Source organism: Amaranthus tricolor, chromosome 8 (assembly GCF_026212465.1).
Source record: "Amaranthus tricolor cultivar Red isolate AtriRed21 chromosome 8, ASM2621246v1, whole genome shotgun sequence".
NCBI classification, from domain to species: domain Eukaryota; kingdom Viridiplantae; phylum Streptophyta; class Magnoliopsida; order Caryophyllales; family Amaranthaceae; genus Amaranthus; species Amaranthus tricolor.
The window spans coordinates 20,507,556-20,524,736 of record NC_080054.1 but is presented as its reverse complement, the minus strand read 5'-3'; the positions used below and the strand labels follow the sequence as shown (position 1 = coordinate 20,524,736).

Here is a 17,181-nt window from a genome sequence, read left to right as displayed (position 1 = left end):
ATGAAAAAACACTAAAAGAGAACATATAGAAGTGTATCTTACCATTAGAGAGAAGATTTCATTGTAGCCAATGCCCAAAACTTAACTAAAATCGCGTGCCACAAATCTTGCTTTGAACCTCGCTTTCTAAATACTCAAAATATCTTCTTTGCACTTGTAGATCCACTTGCATTCAAATATCTTTTTACCAATTAGCATCTATATGTTTCTGTGGTTGCTTTTTTTTTTGAAGTGATTCAGTTTCTTCTTTTACAGCCATTTTCCGTTTCTCACACTCGTTGCACTTAATAACTTTGTTATATGAAGATGCCTCTAAATGAACAATGTCATAGGCAGCCAAAAGAGCATAATTGACAATTTCCTCAAAAAATCAAAAGCCTCTTTGAAATCCTAATTGGATGCTTCACTTTATTTCTTACCCAACCTAAATCATTATCTTCATAATCCAAATGAATCAAAGCCCCTCACTTGTCTGTTACGTCACTTGTGCAATGCTTGTGTTTTGCACTATTGGTGGCGATATGTCCTACCTAAGAGTAGTGGCCTTCCTATAGGAGAAAGAGGAAGAACCATCTCTACCTACTTGAGGTGACACAACAAATTCACTATCAAAATCATCATCAAAGTCTTCCCAATGAGCTTCACCCACGCTATTCTTTTCCATCTCAAACTCGGTGACTCCTTTATTAGAGCTCTCATTATAAAAAAATACAAATTCACTGAAAGTAAAATCTCAACTTGTGATCACTTGGTGCATCAGGAGCCCATAATCTTAGCATGAGGTTCCAACTAGTGAACACGACCATATGTCATCTGCCATCTTCAACCCAAGAGCAGTGTTATTAGGTGATCAGTTTGCAAAATAAGCCTTCATCTTGACCACTTTTGTCCAAAATTCCTTACTTAAATTATCATGAAAAAGCATACATCGAACCTTCTCTACCAAGTTTATACTCATGCTCTTTGACACTTTGTCATTTTGAAGTCACCCGTAAAATTCCTAAGTCGAACATTACCAAGATTCTTGCAAAAGTTGATGACCTCATCTTATATATACTTAAGCTCGTTATCTATTCCCAACCTCTTCACTTGATTTTCATTTTGCGTCCTAAATCATTGTCTTCCAATTTTTAATTCCCTATATTCAAACCCTATGATCGACCTGATTTAAAACCTAGCACAAACAGTTCTGGCTTGAGATCAGTTCGATCTCAAGTAACCCGCTCATGACCATCACTACCTAAATATGACCCAACAAAATAATCAATTATTGGAGGAAAAGTAAAAAGAATTGGAAACAATCTTAAATACTTCGCATTGTTTTGTTTCAATTTTCTCTTCTTCTTGCATTGAGTTTAAGGTAGCTTAAAATTAGATTAGTAGTAGATTGGATGTCAGAGGCAAGAAATCTTCCACTGAGTTTTGATGGGTCTTCAGTTCTCACGTAGGATTTGTTTTCCGCCATTAAAGCTCAAATCTTCCTTTTTTTTTTCTCTCTAAAATCTTAAAATAAGACGACGCCGTTTCGTTTAAAGGGATTTATACTTTTAATTACTGCAAACAAGATTCGATGGAAAATAAATAGAGAGTGAAAGAAAAGGTAAAATGGTGAGATTGAATAGAGTTTTGTTGAAAAATGTTGGAGAAGGAATTGGTAAAACTCTTTCTGATATCCTTGTTTGCCCATTAACTAAACAGCCCTTAAGGTTTTCTTCTTGTTTCTCTTTCACATATCAACTGAATCGTTTTTGCAGATGTAATTTAATTAGATCATAATTTGATTACTATCAAAAATATGCTACTTGATTGAAAATTTTAGGGTTCTGATTAATTTTATCAAAAAAATTGGGCAGGTATTGTGAAAAGACTGGATCTTTGATCAGTGATGAAATTGGAGTTTCTTTTCCTGTGAGTTTCTGCATCACTTACCTCCTTTAATTTGATGATTATTGAAGTATTGAAAATTAGGTTTTTTTTTTTTAAATTTCTTTTATGAGTGTTAGTAGAATTAGAGTAAACTTCATTAGTGGAGGACAATCTAAGCCAATTAATCTATAAATTATTTGAAACAATTAATTTCTTGCATAAGATTTCTTGATTGAAACTTCATTTCTTGAAGTTTTCCCTATGAATAGAGTATCATTAGGAAATGTGATTATTGTGTATGAGTTATGATTCATTAATTGACATGGAATGTCCAAATAGTATGTAATGTTGGAAAATAACCCACGTGTAATCTCACGTGTAATCTCACATCTAATGAGATGTTAGACTGTCATATATACTCTATGGACTTCTCCTAATGCCAATTGGTTTTAGTCTGAAACCTTATCGAGTTTGTGTGCAGTCTACTCACTTCCGTACAAGCCCAAATTATCATGTAAGTCATACATGATATATCTCCTTCCATTATCAGCCATTACCATGAAGATATGTGTGTTGTTTGTTAAAGGTGAAAGAAAAGAAATTTCATGTTGAAGATATAGTTCAAACATCTACTAAGAAATGCTATATGCTCACTAAATTACTACCTTGTACCAAATGAGAGTGAGTGTTAGCAAGAAAGAACACTATAGAGATTCTTTATATTCAGAAAATCACCGTTTATACCATTAGGGTTAATGTATTACCCATGACTAGTTGATATGGTTAAATATAAACTTTCTTTACAGATTGAAATCCACGCTCCGTAGGCATTTCATTAGAAAATAATTTAGCAATTGCTATCGGATTTAAGATACTTTGCTGGGCAGCAAGTTATTAGTTACATAGAGGTAATTGTCACTGACTGGTTTGCTTCAGAGGTTAAACACAACAGTACTTTAATAACTCATAATCAGATCTTGATAATTAGTTATTTGCAACTTGACAATTTAAAACAAACCTTTCAGCTAATTAAATTTCTGTATTTTTAATGGATGAAAATGGAAAAATTTATTATTCCGATCCATGCAGTAACATCATTTTGAATCCATTGAAATTGAATTGGTATTTTCTTCATTATAATTTTTGTGAAGAGACATCCACAAAAATTTATCTTGGACAATTTGTTTGAGAAAATGTATGTATGACCAAAAATGGACCATACTTAAAATCGGGTCAAGTTATAATTGTTCAATTTGACTCCGTAGTAATAAGATTGGCTAAGCCCTATTTGGCTACTCCGGGAGCAACAGTTCATGGTCATTATGGATTAATCGTTTATGAGGGGATATATTAGTTACATTTATATATGAAAAATCGAGGTCTGGTGACATAACGCAAGGTCTTCCAGGCTACCCAAAAATGTTAGAGACCAGAAGAGAAATGAGAATATGTATTCGTCACAAGTGACCTTATCAGAATACCTCCATCGATGTGTTAATCACCCGAATAATTTGGGAATTTGACTCTCTTATTGATAGTGGATTGTGACCTTCCCCTTTGATAGTTGGATCATATACTTGCGCTAAACAACAAAGGGAGTTAAAGATAACGGATTTTAACCATTATTCCAACACTTCAAAATAATACGCAATTGAGAGTAAATATCTGCGCTTGTTTGATGTTTTTAATGTGGTTAGATTTTGGCCAAAAGGGTGCACAACTTCAGTGTGCCTGGTTGAGTCTAAATACACTCGGTTTCAAGTAGTATATCCCACTCTTTACACTTGCCTTCAACACTCGTCAACACTCTCCTAATGAGCAAGGAGCAAAGACATTCATCTCCTCGACTAGATTGTATAATTTTCCGTTAAAAAATCAGTAAAACTGAAAGGACAAGAGCAAGCCAGTAAAATTCAGTTATAGTCGGTAAATATCTGATTTATTCATTAAAATCAAAGATTATGGGGACAGCAAGAGAGAGCTTAGCTTTCTTTTACCAAATCCGATTAGAACACAGAATTATTGGATGATATTCTTGCATGTTTTTGTGCCAAAATTGCCAGACATAGCTACAAGCTCACTAGCTTGCCTTCCTCTTTTGCTTTCCAACCATATGCCAAGCTTGATTATATCACTTAAATTAAGAACTTCCATCCCTATGCTCGCCATGGGTGAACCTAGTGTGTAGTCATTGAAGTCAGCCGATATCACTTAAATCTAAAAGAAAATCAAATAATAAATGTAAATAAACTTTAGATGAGTGGGTTAGTGTATTGTTTTCATATAAGTGACTAGTTCAAAACCCATGAAGTGCATTTTACTTTAAAAAAAAATTTTTGACAAAACTTTTTATTTTTTAAATTTTTTGGATTTGCCACTTATACTCATCATCTTCTTGACTAACATTTCTCGTCTGTGTTATACTACAGATAGTTGATGGGATGCCGTGCTTGGTTCCTAAGGACGGGAAGATACTTGAAGATGAAGGATCCGTGAGTGCTGGTGGTTTCGCTACTTTTGTTATGAAAGAGACAAAGGATTGAGATCATACAACACTATTGTCTACACATAATGCTGAAGTTGTGAACTTTTTTCTGTATGCTGAGAATACATGGTTAAGGAATGATTGAGACTTCCTTGAGATCACGAGCTGTGTCTGAGACTTGACTGGAATGAACCACTTGTAACGGCAGTCTCTTTTTCGGGGCTGATGATTGTTGATCAATAAATTATAAATATGATGTATGAATACTGCAAAATTTATGTGCGAGTTGTGTCTATGCTCGGGCAACTTAAAATAGTTTGAATTTGAGCCATGTTTAGATGAAGTCAGAAAAATTTTGCTGTTAATTTGATCTCCATTTTGTTTCCATTTTATACAGAGTATTGATTCATATAGCAATTAAATTAATTGAAAATGTATTTGCATATATAATGGATTGCCATTTGTTTATAATAAAAAATAAAACCATGTTTCTATTTTTTTATGAAGCCAAAGATTTTAATGGACTTTGGTAAAATTACTCATTATAATTTATATACATGCTCTTGTTGATGTGTTTGCAAAATCTATTAAAATAATCTAGAAAAATCTAGGATTTTAATTAAATATTTAAATATTTAAACTAAAGAATTAAAAAATAAAAATATCTAAGATATAATGGACGATCCTAGAAAAAGTAATTAAAAAATAAAAATATCTAAGATATTTTAGTAAACTTATAACCAAACTTAAGATTATAAATACCATTGATGTAATCAATTTTTTGCCAATGAAGAACAATATCCATTTACATATTCACTCATCTTCCTCTCCAAATAAATCAATTAGCTATTTTACCATCTAACTTTTCCTACATTGGGTATCATGAGCTAATTAAAACCAAGACCTCCAAACAACCTAAATACATTAACCAATATACTCCACAATAAAATAAACCTCTAACCACAAAATAGAAAAAATGACCTCAACCATTAATTACTTTCAAGTTAATTGGGTTCCCACATTTAAGGGAGAAAAATATGAACAATGGGCTATGCAAATGAGGTCAATATTTATCTCCTAAGATTTATTGGAATTTGTACAAGAAGGTTATGAGCAACCACCCAAAGATGACACTAAAGAGTCATCTTGGGATGAAACAAAAATAAACAATATAAACAAAATAGGATTAGGGATAACTATGCCCTATCCCTATTATATTGTGGAGTCGACGAGGCAATACTTACAACGATCGTACCCGCAAAAACAGCTACGAAGGCTTGGAGGATCTTGGAGACAAAATATAGAGGTTCCGAGGAGGTAATTCTTTTTAAACTCCAATCACTATGGAGAGAATTTGATAATTTATTAATGGCAGAAAATGAAACAATATATTCATTTTTTGACCGAGTCACTAATATAGTTTAAAAAATAAGATCAAATGGTGGTAGAATACAAGATGAAAATGTGATTCGAAAAATATTAAGGAGTCTATCACAAAAATATAACATTATTGCCACGACAATAGAAGAAGTTAACAAGAAAAATCTATCTCAATTAAGTATACCCGAACTAATGGCATTACTACTTGCACATGAAGATAGTAAAAGTTAAAATAAAAATAGTCATTGTAAAAATTATGAAAAAGGACAAACATCAACTAATCGTAGCAAGGGGAGAGGAAATTTTAAAAATGAAAGGAGTCAATTAAATAATCAAACTGACCTTTATTGTAAATTATGTAAGAAAACTAACCACAATACTAATGATTGTCGGTATAAATGTAAGAGGTGTAGAAAACACACTCACCTCGAAAAAGATTGTTGGTATCGGCAAATAGAATAAGCAAACTATTCCGAAAACAATAATTCCGGAGAGCAAATATTTTACACTGGATTAAATGCACAAGAAAAAGTAAGTGAAATATGGTATATTAATAGTGGTTGTTCAAATCACATGACTGGCAATAAAAATTATTTTGTCACTTTTGACGAAAATGTTAAAACATCACACTTGGCGACGGTAAAAAAAAGATGTCGCTGGCAAAGGGACAATCGCCGTTAAAACAAAAAATGGCTCATCAAAATTAATTCATGAAGTTTTTTATTTCCCAGACTTGCACAAAATTTATTAAGTGTAGGCCAATTAATTAAAAAAAGATATATGGTTAAATTTGAAAATAACAAATGTCAAATCTATGATAAAAATAAGGGTCAGATAATAACAACTGTTGAAATGGCTCATAACAAAATATTCCAATTAAAATTGCCATTTAAAGAAAAATTGGCTTTAAGCTCAATAAATGATGAATCCACCTTATGGCATTTGAGATTCGAGCATCTAAATTTTAACAGTCTAAAACTATTAAAACAAAAAGAATTGGTAATTAGACTACGATCAATAAAAAATGAAAGAAAAATTTGCAAAGACTGTATATATGGCGGCAAGATGCACAAATTGCCATTTCCTACGCATCTTGGAGGGCCAAGGCTCCTCTAGAGCTTGTTCATGCAGATTTCTTTGGGGTCCTACCAAGAATCCGTCTCTTGGTGGAAAAAGATATTTTCTTTTGTTCGTAGATGACTACCCCGCATGATGTAGGTATATTTCTTGGAGAAAAAATCAGAAGCTTTTTTCCAATTCATGCAATTCAAAGCCCTCACATAAAATCAAAGTGGGCATTCTCTTAAGATTCTTAGAACGGATTGTGGCGGAGAATTTACAAGCAATGAATTCAACCGCTTCTGTAAGAAGCATGGAATTAAAAGAGAACTTACAGCAGGGCGTACACCTCAAAAAAATGGTGTCGCGGAAAGGAAAAACCGCACTATAGCAGAGATGGCCCGCTGCATGATGCAGGGTAAACATCTACCCAAAAGATACTGGGCCGAAGCTGTTCACACGGCAGTATATATCTCCCAAAAAAGCAGTTAAGAATTTAACACCATATGAAGCTTGGCACAAGAGAAAGCCAAGAGTAGAACACCTAAAAGTGTTCGAATGCGTAGCGTATGCCCACATCCCGAAGGAGAATCGGGAAAAGCTCGATGAGAAGGGAGAAAAATGCATATTCATTGGATACAGTCATGAAACAAAAAGATATCGCCTTTTCAAGCCTGAATCTAAACAATTAATCATCTCTAGAGACGTAATTTTCGATGAAGCAGTCGAATGGACGTGGAAAGAAAAAGAAATTGAAGCTCGCGAAGGAGATACTCTCCCAAGAGATCCAAGTAAAGAAGACGGAGCAGACCAACCAACAAACCCATCATCTTCGAGTCCAAGTACACCTAGAAGTACAAGATCATCCCCAAGCTCAAGAAGCCAAACATCACGTTCAACTCCTCAACATCAAAAAGCCCGAAGATCAACACGAGATCGGCAACCGCCATCATGGTTACAAGATTACCATTGTGACCAAGCAATGATGGCTTTCTTCTCTAGTGAGCCACAAACATTTCAAAAGCAGCACAAGAAGAAACATGGATTGAGGTTATGAACGAAGAAATCAAAATGATCGAGAAGAATCACACATGAGAACTTGTAGACAAACCACAAGACAAGGAAGTCATCGGACTCAAGTGGGTCTACAAGGTGAAACATAATGATGATGGCTCCATCAACAAGTATAAAGCAAGGCTCGTAGCAAAGGGATATGAGCAACAACCAGGAATCGACTTAAGAATATATATGTTCTTTTTAAATTATGGGTTTAATATAGGTATGAAAATGAAAATGATCAGTGTTATAGAGTTTATTTAAAGTTATATAATGATAAAGTATATCCTCATAATGAGGTCTTTAAATCTTAAAGTTACACACATATCATCTAATGCTATGTAGTAACATTAAAGTGATCGCTTAGTATCTATTACTAATCACTTACAACTTCAATCTGCTTCAATTATATACATTTATGAAATACTATTATAAGTGACCAATTCAAGTTTATATATATATAATTAATTTGATTTTTCTAGTGACCAATTCAAGGTTAAATGCAAGTGTTCATTTTACGACCTTTTTGCAGTTACTTTAAGAATCTTTGTGTTAGAGATCATTAAAAGTTATACATTGATTACTTTTAACCTTATATTGATCCCTTATTCTCTTACATTGATTGCTAAATTTAATTGATCATATTCTTTTTGATGTCAATATTGCGGATTGGATAAATATGCAAGGAAATTCGTAAGCCACAATTATTCTTGATCAATGGTTCTAATAAAGTTATCCTGGCAGATTCTCAAGTTGCTGATGTTATTGGTGCATAATTTGGGGGTATTTTGGAGATTCCTTGTACCAATATACCAATTTTTAAGTTACAATAAAGAAATATTGATGTCAAATACAAAAACCAGCTATAAATATAGTGAGCATAGACTGAAAATGATGATGTATAAGTGAGTAAGTTGACAACTCAAGGTAATACGTAGAGTAATGATTGAATTACGATTGGATTTGACCCAATTTTTTCTTATAAATTTAATGTATGTGCTGAAATATAACCCTTAGTTCTAAGACCTTGAAAGAGGAGAAATCCCAATCACCATCATAAACGAAGGGCATGACGAAACAACCAAAAATCCTTCAGAGGTCCCACCTCCTTGGGAAAGACGACTTAGCTCCCTGGAGGAGCAAAGTCACTCCTCAGCCAAGATTCAGGACGATAATACTCACAGAAGTAGCAGGGTCATATCAAAAGGACCCTGACAATGAGACATGAACATAAATACCTGCAGGATGGTTATCCCTGCAGAATGATGGCAAAGGAAACGATGATGTGGCAAGAGGCAACTGCAGTTATGTGCAGAAAAGCTGTCAACACTTGTATAAGGCAAGGCACCACAACTACCTCGTACCCTACCCATATAGGTGTACTAAAAGACAAGGAGGGGGAACCATGGTGTAAGGATCAACAAACCACCAAGCGCCACGTACGCTTACGAAATATTCTATATCTCTCTCTACTGATCTCGAGAAAGATTCCATTAAGGTAAAAACCTCAACTGCAATTAGGATTTTGGGAAACCTTTCCCAAGGCCCACACTATAAATATACGATGCCATGCATCACCAAAGATACGATAACGGTTACACTGAACCCAAGCATTATTCTCTCAGATTCCTTATAAGCTTTAGTAGCAATTCATTCATAACCCTTACAAACTTAATCATTGGAGGAGGACCCCCGAAGGACCCCTCTCCGGCCCTCGTTTGTTACCTTATGCAAGAATACGGAGTGAAACGGCCGAAAAAGCAACTTAGATCTCCCTAGTGGTTCATACCCATTGTGAACCTTAAAAGGCATTCTCTTCAACTTTGTTGAGAGTGTTGATTGTTCTCTTCACAGCCAGAACAATTTGGCGCTAAAAGGAGGGCCTAGAGTTCTTTCTAGCTCCGTTTCACATAACCTCCAAACAAAACTACAACTTTCCTCAAATAATGAACAACACAAAACAAAGCCTACGATCCAAGTCAAGCGAGCGCCGACAAATTGAAGTTGGGTGACCCTCGAACCCTCAACAATATCCAGAGCCTCGTTATATCAGTGACTCAAACCTGCACTATGAACAAGACTGGAATCCCATTCCCATCCATAACCCCCTTGCTGTTATGGGTGCACAAGAATAAGAAGATGTCGAAGCAACGCCTTCTGCGGTGAAAGCACCTCCTCTCATAAGACCAGAGTTCATCATTCCCTCTAGTGGAGGGTTGACATCAGAGGAAATGGAAACTCTTGCACATAGCCTCACGCAAGCTATCATTGCTGCTTGAAGCAACCCAGTAGTACCTCCCCCACCTAAACACAATGCTTTGAGTAACCCTATTCCTTATCCTCCTTACGAGGAGGATAAGACAAAAAAACGACCCTATGCCACTGAACATGGAGGAGCAAGGCACAGAACCTGTAGCGTAAAAGATAGAATGGAACCTAGAATTGTCCTTGCAAAACAGAGATTAGGTTCGCAGGCTCAAAACAAGTGCCAAACAAAAATCAGCTCTGTCCCCAAACAGGAAGCGTAGAGCAGCCTGAAAAGCTATATACCTGTAGAGTCCGCTGCATCTTCAGGACAGAAAAGAGGAATACATTGCAGTCTAGGACCCAAGGGCTCAAATGTCAGAGTAAGGTTAGGTCTAAGGAGAGAAATATTCGAAGAAGACTCTGAGCAAAGACTCAGGATGCCATGTCACACTCAAGCCTCATGGTTTGGGGGGCATGAGAGTAAGGAAGGAAAAGAAACCATCAAGGATCGACAGAAGCAGTTTGACGTCTCTTTAGACGAGACAGAACCTGCCACAAACCAGATCAGGCCAAGAAAGTCCAATAAAGAAAAGACAACCTACCTGAGAAAGGAAGAAACGCAAACATAGTTAAACAGGTTGGGGAAAAGTCAGAAAGCAGCAACATCCTCTCCAACCCAAAACATCAGAATACCTAGCACCTAAAGATTTTCCCCTTAAATTGTTAGTGTGCCAGCAGACCGAGTAAAACTACCTGGATATGTGAGATATGATGGAAGTACAGATCCCACATAGCACCTCAACGCCTATTAAGGACACATGTCCTTAGGGGCTCACAGTGACGCTTCCAGGTGTAAGAATTTTGCCCTGACCTTGAAAGGACTGGCTCAGACCCGGTTTCAATGCCTTCATGAGAGTTCTGTCACTAGCTTTGATGATCTGGCTGCAAGGTTCATGAGCCAATATGCATCATTCGTTAGGCGACCCAAACAGTCCATTGTGATGATGAAGTGCAAGCAAAAAAAAGAGGAATCACTCAATGAATACATCGCACAGTTTAGCACAAAGTGCTTAATAGTTAGCAAGCCCGAAAATTCCATCATTCTCCTAGCTTTCAGGTCAGGGTTGAATGATGAAAGATTCGATGGCAGAAGGTTCAAGAAAGATGATGGTTGGATAAACATTCACAACATGGATAATGTTAGAGAAAGAACAGAAAGATTCACAGCCTCAGAAAATTTTAGACATATTGCTACTGGTCTCAGAAGAGAAAGACATGAGAAAAGAAACCACAACAACTACAACAACAATAATCGCAGCAGCAACAGAGAATCACACCTAGGAGACCTGATACGGGAACAGGGCAAAAGGACCTGATATGGGAAGAAATCACAGAGATAAAACCAGGAGACCTGCACTCCGCACCTTCGCCCAGCTCACGCCCCTGAACGCCCCTAGGGCAAAAATTTTCCACCTCCACCAGAATTCCAGATTGTGGGAAAAACCCCCTCCATCCCGCAAGTCCGGAAACAATATGAATCAATTTTGTGACTTCCAAGGGAGTCTAAGACATTCCACAGAATCCTGCATGACCCTAAAAAATAACCTGGAAGATCTGATCTAGAAAGGTTAATTTAAAAATTATGTGAAATGGAACGATGAGCAGAAAAACAAGGCAGAAGCTGAGAACAAGAGGAATCCAAATCCAAGCCAAGATGAAGGTGAAGCCAAGAGGCAAAAGACAACGCCTATCTTCGTGATCTTCGTCAAATTTAGGGGCATAACCGATGGAGAAGCACATTTGACAACCGTCACCCAACCTATAGCCAGGATTTTTGAAGTTCATGAAGAAGTTGAAATACGAGAACACCATGACATGAACTTTACCAGACTAGACTGTAAAGGGATCTCTTTCCCTCATTCTGATCCCCTAGCCATGGTGGTGGAGATTGCAGAACAACCAATCCACATAGTCTTGATAAACACAAGAGCAGATTTCAATGTGATATATAAGAGCTGTTGGGATAGAATGGATGTTGGGAGCCAACATCTGGTAAGGGCAACAACTCCCATAGTTGGTTTCTGAGGCCAGTCAATAAGTTCTGAAGGAAAGGTCACCCTGCCAGTAACCATTCAAGATAAGAAAGGAGTCACCATTATCTCTCCGCAAGAGTTTTATATCATTGATGCCCCAACAAGGTACAGCTGCATCCTAGGCGGGAAACTGTTGGGAGATATAATAGTAACTCCCTCTTCCTTCCATCAAACACTCTTATTTATAGGAGAAAATGGGAAAGAGAGTAGAGCTAGAGGCTGTCAGCAAATGGCCAGGACGTGTAACATGATCAAAGTTGTCAGAACCCACAAGTAGAGGCCCAGACGGGAGAAAGAAGGAAAGGAGGAAAGAAAAAATATAATGTTTATAGAAGAAGCGGCAAGAGATTTAGGGACAGTCTTAACTCTCAGGGAATGGGGAACAGGTGAAGTAGACCCTAGGCCCTCTCTTGATGATGAATTAGGAAGCAAAATACCTCCCAGGACCCTCGAGCCTGAGGAGACAAAACTGGAAGAAATACCCCTCAACAAAGCATGCCCTAAAGACTTTTACCCCTTGCCCAGAATCGACCAGCTAGTAGATTCTACAGCAGGGCATGACTCTGTTGCATGGATACCTTTTCAGGATACCATCAAATATTCATGGACTCATGTGACAAAGAGAAAACGACATTCATTTGCTTAGTTGGAGTCTACAATTACAAGATGATATCGTTCAGCTTGAAAAACGCTGGTGCCACATACCAACACCTCATGGACCAAATCTTTGCTAACCAAAGGGGGAGAAATTTAGAAGTGTATGTGGATGATTTGATTGTTAAAAGTAAGAATGAAGAAGACCTCAATCCTGATCTCAAAGAAACTTTCGAGAACATGAGGAAACATAACATGAGACTGAATCCTAAAAAAAGTGTGTTTGGAATTAGGTTTGGGAAGTTCCTAGGATTCATGGTGTCTCAGAGAGGCATAGACGCAAACCTAGCCAAGGTACAAGCCGTTCTGGATTTGGTAGAACCGAAGTCTAAGAAGGATGTAATGAGACTCACTGGAATGGCGACTCTCTCTAGGTTTATTGCCAAATCAATGGAGACGAAGACTTCTTTTGGGAAGATGAGCAGAAGAAAGCTTTCTAGGAACTAAAAAACCATCTTCATATACTACCCACCCTGGCAAGGCCTATCACAGGAGAAACTTAATATTTGTATGTTGTTACCAGCCAAACAATTGTGAGTGCAGCAATAGTCAGAGAGGAAGGAAATGTACAACAACCAATATATTTCGTAAGTAGGATCTTGCTGGATGCTGAAACTCAGTATTCCCTAATTGAGAAAACAACCTATGCTGTTGTGGTGGCTGCTAGGAAACTCAAGCCTTATTTTGATGCCCACCAGGTAATCGTATTGACTGATTTACCCCTGGAAAAATATTTGGACAAAATAGAAGGATCAGGGAGATTAGCCAAATGGGCCATTGAATTGAATGGGTACGGGATAAAGTATCAAGCAAGGACTGCTATTAAGGACATGCCTTAGCAAATATATTTGCAGAGTGCACCCACAGCCCTGAATTGAGAAAAGATGCTCCGATTTGGCAGCTGCTTATCGATGGTTCTTCAATGAATATAGGGGTTGAGGCAAGAGTTGTTATGATCTCACCAGAAGGAAAAACCATAGAATACGCTCTGAAATTCCAGTTTAGAGCTACAAACAATGAAGCTGATTATGAAGCAGCAATTGCATGCCTACAACTCAGCAGAGCCTTAAAAGCCAAGCATGTCAGATTGAGAATGGATTCCCAGTTGGTAGTTAATCAGATCCTGGGTGAATATGAGGCTAGAGAGCTTTCAATGCAGAAATACCAAGCAAAAATCAAAAGCCTAATTGCGCTCTTTGAAGTAGAGAGACTCCCTAGGTTCCAAAATGAGCAGGCTGATGCATTTTCAAAATTAGGCAGTGCCAGCCAACATGAGATGAAAAGGTCTGTTCTTGTGGAGGTAAAACCCTAAAGCGCAATTCATGAAGATGCAACTTCAGCCTTTACCATTAACAAACAGAGCCTCCCCTCATCGATGGAACAGATTTTGAAGTACAAGGAAGAATGTGAACCGCTAGAAGATCTCAATAGAGCTAAGAAGATCAAAAACCTGGCACCACAATTCGCAGTTATCAATAACAAACTATATAAAGTGGCCAAGAGTGGTCCTCTACTGAAGTGTGTCACCCCTAAAGAAGCAGAGTACATTCTGAGAGAAATCCATAAAGGAGTTTGCGGTCATCACCAGGGCTCCAGATTCTTGGCTCACAGAGCTTTTAGGGCGGGATACTACTGGCCAAACACTCTTTCAAAAGCAAAAAGCATAGTAGAAAAATCTGAAAAGTGCCAAAAATTTGGCCCCAGCATCAATGCACCTTCCAATGAGCTGACATTCATCCACAACCCAATTCCTTTTGCTCAATGGGGCCTGAACCTCTTAGGGCCATTTCCTGTGGCTCCAGGAGGGGTCAAGTTCTTCATAGTGGGTATGAATTATTTTACTAAGTGGGTGTGGATTATTTTACTAAGTGGGTGGAGGCTGAACCTCAGGCTACAATCACCTCCAAAATAGTTGAGAATTTCATATGGCAACATATCATCACCGGATTTGGATTACATATCGTCCTGACAATAGATAATGGATAACAAGTAGATCTTGGATGGGCTAAAGAAAAAACTAGATGAATTAAAGGGTAGGTGGTCTGAAGTCTTGTATAATGTACTATGGTCGCTTAGAACATCTCCTAAAGAGGCGACAGGACAGACCCCTTTCAGACTGGTATACGGTTCAGAGACCCTACTTCCTGTAGAAATTTGCATTCCAACCCTATGCACTCAATGCTATGAAAAAGCTGAAAATGTGGAGTCAAGGCTGCTAGACCCAGAATTTATTAAAGAAATACGAGGATAAACTGCTCTGAAAATGGCAGCCTACCAGAACAGGGTGGCCAGACTCTACAACAGGAAAGTGAGAGAAAGAACTTTTCAAGTAAGAGACCTGGTTCTAACATATGCCTGAGCTGCCCAGATTCGAGACCATGGAAAACTCTCTGAAACATGGAAGGGGCCCTACGTGGTAACCCAAATTTAGGCCATGGGGCTTACAAGTTGAAAAAGCCTAGACAAGAGGAATTCAGGCACAATTGGAACTAGGGTCTTAGAGAAATGCTACGTGTAACTCTTTTATAATGTAGATTTTCTTCTTGTAATGAATGTGATCTTTGTGATCTTTTAATGAATCAAACCGATTTCCAGCATGTGTAATACAATATGAACTGTACAAAGAATATGACCTGCGAATCCATTCCAACCCTGAGAATCTAAGGATAAAAATCCAGGATGTTGTTCAATATGAGATCCGGATTAATAAAACCTATTACCTTAACCTTGAAAACTAAAGCTTTTCAGTTAAGAAAGACTTAATTTTGGCTCATTTTCCTTTGGACAAACACTTAATAAGAAAGCTACTTAATGCCCTAATAAGATAGTTCCTTGTCCCATATAGGTTTTTCCATCCTTAGGTCAAGCATCTCTACAGAAAAGTTATTCTAAGTACCTTGAAGAGAATTTCTTAGGAGTCCAAACAGTAAAGGCTAATAATTCTTGGGTCAATACCCTTCAGGACAGATTTTTTACACCTTGAAGAGGTTGTTCTAGATCCCAAAAAAATAAAAAGCAATCCCCAACACCTTAAATTTATAAAAATAACTAATAATTTTACAAGCCAAATGAAATAGAGAATCAAACACTAGTCCAACTTGCTTAGATTACAATTGTATAAATTCCAGTTAACATACCAAGGTTATACCTCATAAAGAAGATAGTAAGTATGAATAACTACAAAACTAGCTCATACCCTTTAGAGGGGGCCTATATTCGTATAGGAATAACTGCCTACAAGCCTACAACAACATAAACAAAGGAATAGAAACTTGGAAGATAGAACGAAGACTAAAAGTCAGAAATCAACTTGTCATTTCTTCAAAAATTACAATATACAAGTTTACAAAAAAAAAAATAGATGTACATAGCCAGACATAAGATATAAAATACAAAATGAAAAAAAATCAGGCGTTGGAGCACAAGGAGACCCGTCATTTCGAAGGAGGAGCAGAGGCAAGGCTTGAGGAGACTAGCTTCTGAGATGGGGACTCTTCTCTTGGGGTTTAAAGAAGAGGGTCACTTTCCTGAACTGATTGACTTTACACTTAATTTTGGAGGGTTGGAGATGTCGCCTTACAGCGCTCCAGTTAAAGTCAGGTACTGAATAAAACAGGCATATAGCATCATGACCCTGGCTTTGACAGCAGCATCTTTCTGGTAAAGGGAGGTAACTTTAGCAATCTACTCCTTATGATTTTTATGTGCGAGCTCAAGAGCAGATTGAGCTGCGGCAAGTTCCTCCCTGGTACCGCTCAAGTTGAAGACTTTTAGGGCGAAGATTTTGAATTCGTTCACCTGAAGTTGTGCCACCTGGAGGTCCTTCTCCATACCAGAAAGACACAGTTGATACCCTTTACATTACTCCTAAAGTTCAACAACCCTCTTCTCAGCATGGCCAGCTCTAGCAAGATCATCCTTAAATACTGAGGTTGAAGCCCGGACACACGTAGGGAACGTGGAGAAAGTCCCACCCACAGGAGGAAGGGGCCCAATGGCCTTCACCAAGTCCTGCATAGCCTTCAATTGATATTGTAGCAAATCTTCGAGCCCAGCAATAGCTTTGGCTTTCACTGCAAGCTCTGACTCAAGATCAACCACTTGGCATCTTAGCTCATCTGCCTCCTTAGCTTTGGCTGACAGAGAGGAGGAAGATTCCTATAGTTGTTTCTGCATAGCCGCAAGCTGAGACTCTGCGGCAACTTGATCCCACTTCCTGGCAAACAGCTCGTCCTTTAGACGTTGTACCTCTACCTTGACACCCTCAAACTCTACCTCATACTTCTCCCTCTGTTGACTCACCTCCTACCTGAGTTGGGAGCGGGGCTCCTCAAAATGATC

The 17,181-nt window shown here is 37.7% G+C and overlaps 2 protein-coding genes across 2 annotated transcripts; both read left to right on the top strand.

Moving 5' to 3' along the window:
- The first annotated feature begins 254 nt into the window (after positions 1-254).
- On the top strand, positions 255-4,818 carry LOC130820278 (uncharacterized). Its single transcript, XM_057685599.1, has 3 exons — positions 255-1,706; positions 1,854-1,908; positions 4,296-4,818. Exons 1-3 carry the CDS (start codon positions 1,606-1,608, stop codon positions 4,407-4,409), a joined length of 270 nt encoding a protein of 89 aa, XP_057541582.1. The 5' UTR covers positions 255-1,605; the 3' UTR covers positions 4,410-4,818.
- Positions 4,819-10,911: 6,093 nt separating this feature from the next.
- On the top strand, positions 10,912-11,469 carry LOC130821637 (uncharacterized). The gene has a single exon (XM_057687425.1). The coding sequence runs from the start codon at positions 10,912-10,914 to the stop codon at positions 11,467-11,469; it is 558 nt and encodes a 185-aa protein (XP_057543408.1).
- Positions 11,470-17,181: the final 5,712 nt, after the last annotated feature.